This window comes from Ornithodoros turicata, chromosome 9 (genome assembly GCF_037126465.1).
Source record: "Ornithodoros turicata isolate Travis chromosome 9, ASM3712646v1, whole genome shotgun sequence".
NCBI lineage: Eukaryota > Metazoa > Arthropoda > Arachnida > Ixodida > Argasidae > Ornithodoros > Ornithodoros turicata.
Genome location: NC_088209.1, coordinates 23,697,823 through 23,703,961, shown reverse-complemented (window position 1 = coordinate 23,703,961; position 6,139 = coordinate 23,697,823). Strand labels below are relative to the sequence as shown.

At 51.2% G+C, this 6,139-nt stretch overlaps 1 protein-coding gene across 1 annotated transcript; it reads left to right on the top strand.

The window, feature by feature from the left end:
• Nucleotides 1–565: 565 nt before the first annotated feature.
• Nucleotides 566–4,855, top strand: LOC135368404 (intraflagellar transport protein 140 homolog). The gene has a single exon (XM_064601632.1). The coding sequence runs from the start codon at nucleotides 566–568 to the stop codon at nucleotides 4,853–4,855; it is 4,290 nt and encodes a 1,429-aa protein (XP_064457702.1).
• The last annotated feature ends 1,284 nt before the right edge of the window (nucleotides 4,856–6,139 follow it).

Below are 6,139 nucleotides of genomic sequence, written 5' to 3'. Positions count from 1 at the left end.
TTTTATATTACTGTCAAAGGAACGACGACATCTTTAATTCCGCGAGGAGAATTTTTGTACTTTAGTGTCCCTTCAATGCCTGTGAGCAGTTGCGTGGTGGTGGCACTTCTGAAAGATCTCGCCGTGCGTCCTGGGCCGACTTCTAAGGGAACTGTGCCGACATATGTCTGAAAGTGTTTGAGGAAAACCCAGGAAAAACCCCAAACAGTACAGCTGGCACCGGGATTCGAATCCGTGTACCTCGCATTCTCGACGTGACGTGGCCAGCGCGCTAACCACTGAGCCACGCGAGCTGGTGCGTGATGATGATATTGGAAGCTTTGAAACTCTCCCGCCACTCCCGCGATCGATGCATCGCCAAGCCACGCGCATCGAGTGCCAGCACTCTCCGTAGCAACCGGACGGTTGTTGGTTACGTGGTCACGCCACCAATGCACAGTGGTATGTTCGGTCCAGTAAACTGATAACACCCGGAGAGTGTTTGCGTACCACATCACGATGACTGAGACACAGCGCATGGAGTGTTGACGGGTCTACGGAATTGGGACCATTGTTGCGAAGAAAAATGTCGGTGTTCCTTGACCTCAAAATCGACGAGACTGGCTCGGAGACTACAAAGTGCGCCATAGCCTGGCATCGTCTTCACCCAATCCTTGCTGTTGCTGTCTTTGACCATCAAACAGGAGAAGGAGCAGTGCAACTGTACGCTGAAGACGGGTCCGAATTAGAAGCGGACATTCCGCGCAAACAAAGTGTAAGAGCGTCGACAATCGCCTGGCATCCGAAGCAGAGATTTCTCGCGATCGGCTGGGAAAACGGAGAAGTATGTGTGTGGAACGACCACGGGCACGAGCTGCACGAACCACATGCTCAACACAAGCGTGCCGCATCTGGACTTCGATGGAGCGACGGAGGAAACAGGATCGTGTCTGTGGACTCTGTCGGGACATGCATCGGGTGGAAGGTCGATGCTCGGGGGGCGCTCAGCACTGTGTTCTTCCACGAACTCCGAGATTCCTTAACAGATATAGCATTTAGAAGTCAAATTAAAAAGGGCGAGCTTAGCCGCCTCGCCCGTGCGGCTGTGGAAGGTGATGAAGACGCGCTCAACATCTTCTCCGACTGGTCAGCAGTGAACAAGAACAGGAGTGATGTGCAACCTACGGATGCGCACGACTTTTACGTGGGATCTCTTACGGGGGTTGTGTACTTCGTAGGAGAGAACGGCAGCTGTGGTGACGTCTTGCAGATGGACGGCGGTGTGACGCGTCTTCTGCATTACCCCGAGAAGGATATCCTGGTCGTGGTCACTGACGCGTTGGTTTTAGCTCAGTACGCGGTCAGCAGGGACGGTTCGCTGACAGAACTCAATAGGGTGAAGCTCAGTGGACATGGACCGCAAGTCCGGGTCATATGGGCTGGCAAAGGAATGCTCGCCATAAGCGCCGGAGAAGGAACGGGAAGGCTACTCGACTTAGACAGCTGTGAAACGAGCGTGCTTGTGCTTCCCGATCTCGACATGAGCGAAACGATTACTTGCATGGTGGCCGACATGACAGGCACGACGTTAGCAACGGGAACAAGTATTGGCAGAGTAGTTGTGTGGAAGCGGGTCGACTCAAGCTGGAAAGCGCTTCCGGTCACGCACGTAGACGGCCCCGTGAAAGACATCAGTTGGTGCGACCACCGCAGAGCGCTGGGGGTCGTGAGCGGCACCAGTATCTACGTTCTGAGCGAGCACGAGTCTTGTTTCAGCTACAGGAACGGAAGCCTTGCGGTGCAGACTGCCGCGAAGCAGGTGTTTATTGACAACGTAAGAGCTGGAATACAAGTGGACATTCAGACGGAGGTACCGGTTAAGTCTTTGTTTGTGAATGAGACGAATGTGGCGGTGTCAAACGGGAAGAGGCTGCTTTTCTACGAAACGTTGCCGTCCAGCAGGTCTGCTAAGTTTATTGGGGCAGTCAACACGGCATCGTCGCTTGTAGTGTTGTACGAAAGCACGGCCTATCTAGTTGAAGACAACAAACTAGAGGCCAGGACATTCCAGGGAATACTGAAGCAGACAATAGGTCTTGGAGAAGACGAAGGAAGCATCGTGTGCCTGGACGTCTGTGGTTCGTATCTCACTGTTGGGTCATCTAGCGGGCACGTCCGTGTATGGGATTTAAGCCAGAGAGAAGCGCGAAGACACGCAGGTCCTAAAAATGTAATCACTTTGTTGGCGTCCGATGGCTCCGAGATGCGAATTCATCACGCAAAATGTAACAACAAAGGAAACAAAGTTAGTGTCTCAGCGACAACCCGGAGTGGTCAAGCCCATCCCGTGTTACTCATCTGGAACCTTGATGACGATGCCGTTCTGAAATTCAATTTTTCTACGGGAAAAGACGAGAACCAAGCCAGCAATCCGGACCAATGCACGAAACTGTGCAGTCGAGTCCCCTTGTCTCATTACTGGGACGACGATGACCAGAGACTTCTAGTCTGCGAGGCTAAACTCGTAGAAATAGAACCCCACGACGATGTTTCCAATAGCAAAGCTGAGCCAGAAGTAGTGGTGGTGCCGTTGTTCGTGACGACAGAGCACGGTGCTCTCGTTCAGGATGTCATCGCGCTGGACGTGAAGAAATTCCGATTGATGGGAGTCAAGTTTCCGCACTTCTTCCTTCTAGGAAACGATGTAGATTCTGAAATACCCAGCACCTCAGCAGAGAGGGTTCCAAACTCTCGACACGCATTCAGACTCACGATGAAAGACTTTGTAGGTCTCGAAAGCAGTGACAAAGACGTGAGGGATGCCATCATGACGTTCAGCTTCTACGTCACCGTTGGGGACATGGACGAGGCCTTCAAGGCCATCAAGACAATCAAGAACGAAGCAGTCTGGGAGAACATGGCCAAGATGTGCGTAAAGTCAAAAAGAATGGACGTGGCCGCGGTTTGTCTGGGGAAAATGGGGAATGCTCGTGGAGCGTGGGCTCTCAGGCAGGCCGAAGCTGAACCAGAACTGGACGCGCGAGTCGCAGTCCTAGCCCTGCAGTTGGGCATGGTAACAGAAGCCGAGACGCTCTTGAAGGAGTGCAAGCGGTACGACCTTCTCATTAAGCTTCTCCAAGACTCCAATCGCTGGGAGGACGCGATCGAAGCTGCGGAAAAGTATTGGCGGATCCGGTTGAGGGCTACGTATCACGACTACGCTCACCATCTGGAGGCGGCCGGAGAAACTGAGAAAGCGATTCTCATGTACGAAAAGTCGGAGACGCACCACTTTGAAGTCCCGCGCATGCTCTTTGACGAGCCGCAAACGTTGGAGAAATATATTCGAAAAAGCAACAACAAAACCCTGCTAAAATGGTGGGCGCAATACATGGAAAGCATTGGAGAGATGGAAGCCGCGTTGCGGTATTACGAAGCAGCGGAAGATTACCTGTCATTGCTCCGTGTCTACTGCTACTTCAATAACGTCGAAAAGGCATCTGAAATCGCCAACGAGACGGGAGATCGGGCTGCATGTTTTCATCTAGCCAGACACTTCGAAAACCAGGACAACATCGAAGAAGCTGTTCATTTCTTCGGCAGGGCGAAAGCTTATGGAAACGCTATCCGTGTTTGCAAGGAACATCGTATGGACGACAAGCTTTTTCACTTGGCGCTAGTAGCGGGCAAAAATGAAATGATAGAAGCTGCTAGCTACTTGGAAGAACAACCAGGCGGGCTGGAGAAGGCGGTCACTCTCTATCAGCGTGGCGGATGGACCAGTAAGGCGGCCCAGCTAGCTCTGCAAGCGGGAGACCTCGGGGCGCTCCAGCAGGCTGCTCAAGACCTCGGACCAAACGCCGATCGCGCACTAGTTGAGACCACAGCACAAAGACTTGTCGCCGTCGGCAAACAAGATCAGGCTGTCGTCCTCCTTGCTTCAAGCGGGGAGCCCCAACTGGCGCTGAACTTGTGCCTGCAATACAACGTTCCTATAAACGAAGAACTGTGCGAGAAGCTCACGGAAGCCCAGAAAGACGACAAAGCCAAGTGCTCTGCCGTCCTCGAAAAGATCGCGGAGGCCTGCATGAAGCAAAATAATTATCATTTGGCTGCCAAAAAGTTCACTCAGGCTGGAAACAAGGTTCAGGCTATGAAAGCCCTCCTCAAGTCTGGAGACACCGACAAAATTATTTTCTTCGCTGGGGTGTCTAGACAGCCCGAAATTTACGTCATGGCGGCAAATTACCTGCAGTCGTTGGACTGGCGACAGAATCCAGATATTATGAAGCACATCATCACCTACTACACGAAAGCGCGAGCTTTCAAGCTCCTGGCAGGATTTTACGGCTCGTGCGCGCAGGTTGAGGTTGAAGAGTACCAGAACTACGAAAAGGCACTCGGTGCAATGACCGAGGCCCTCAAGTGTCTCGCCAACAACGGAGATTCCCAAAAAGAGGTGAATAAGTTACAAAAGGCCATAGAATACGTAAGGAACTTTGTCGACATTCAGTTTTTGTATAGAGAAAACCCGGCGGAGGCCATAAGACAGTGTCAGGAACTTATCAGTGCCAACCCCGAGCCCGCGGTGAGACGCGGTGACATCTTCGCCTTTATTGTGAGGCATTTCGTGAAACAGAAAGACCTAGGCAGTGCCAGGAAAGCAGTGGAAGAAATGCAGGCCTTGATGCCGAACGCGAGTCTCACGCAGTTTATAGACTCTGGAACGTTACGGTCGGTTTATGAGGATATGAGCATCCGGCAAACGCAGCCGGTCTCCCTCTTCGCGAAGCACGGCATGAAGTTGAATGGTGATCGGGAAAGCTCAGAGGATGAAGAGGTGGAAGAAGATGTAGCAGCAATAGGAGGACTGTAATCCGATGTTGACACCACTAAAAACACCAACTCTGTCCGTTATTTTAATTTTTATTCGACGCATTAAAAGGTATTTTTGTGTGAACGATGATGCTGGTTACGTAACGTGTTGCACACTCGACGCAATGTGAGCACCGACTGTTCAGACCCCGAACGGCAGCGCCCATGTCGCCGGATTTAGATGCATTTCCCCTTAGCTTCTCGTGTGAGAATTTAGGTTCCTTCTACAATAAGAGACGCTATTTTTATTCAGAAGCGAGCACGGGGCGATTTTTTTTCCAGCTCTTTCCTCCGCTAGACAATGCAATTCTTGAGATAATTTGTAATTAATTATCAACTGTGATCATTGTATTTTTCGTTTTCTTTTTCTCTCTCTCCTTCTTTTTTTTTAGTTTTTCTTCATAGGGTGTGAGGTGCTGGAATGACTCTTGGCGAAAAAGCTGGGGTTGCAGGACAGCTTTTTGTGTACGACATCTATTATGGAAGGATGCTGAGAATATCATGCTGTTGTTGTGCGATATTACGCGGGGGGGGGGGGGGGGGTGCCATAGTACGTATCAACGGGAACTTGCGCAGGATTTCTATTCCAGGGAGTGATGATCCCTTACGGGCGGGAGGAGGGTTTGTGGCATATGCTTACCTGTTAACTCTTCGGGCTTTTCTTGCGTTTAGCTTTCTCTCTCCCCCCCCCCCCTCTGCCGGTTCCTTTTCTTTTTTTTTTGGGGGGGGGGGGCAGTATTCGGAGAGTGTAAGTGGCGCTGGGAAAGTCCCTGCGTTTCAGTTTATCGGCATTGAAAACCAAGTTATATTCCGCTGAAAATCAATGCATACGTGCACGCGGAGACGAAAGTTGACAGGTATCGCTCCAGTATGTGCTGACCAACGCTTCCCACGCGCATTCGTGCGGAGGCAGTGGAAGACGGCGGACAATCCTGGTAATACATTTATCTGCTCTGGAACCTCCGTTGTGGAGCGCTTCGCGGTGGCAAAAGTTTTAACCATATACGGTATCACAGTTCCCTGTGACGTCGGCCTACGACCCATGATCCCCCGAGCAACATGTCGCCACGCCAGCAGGCAGACCGCACGGAAATAGCACACCACTACGGTATTTTGCATTTTTTAATCGAACCTGAAACTTAGCAAAGGTCGCATTTTTCTTCATTAATTCGGAGTCTTATGAGCATAACACGCGACACCGATCAAAATCACAGGGTTTTCCATACGATTTCCACAAAAAAATGACAGCCAAAAATCCATCGCACGACCCGTAGCGTGCTCGTAT

Bases quoted from the DNA above. Each gene is read 5' to 3' on its own strand.
- LOC135368404 (XM_064601632.1), top strand. From the start codon at position 566: ATGTCGGTGTTCCTTGACCTCAAAATCGACGAGACTGGCTCGGAGACT.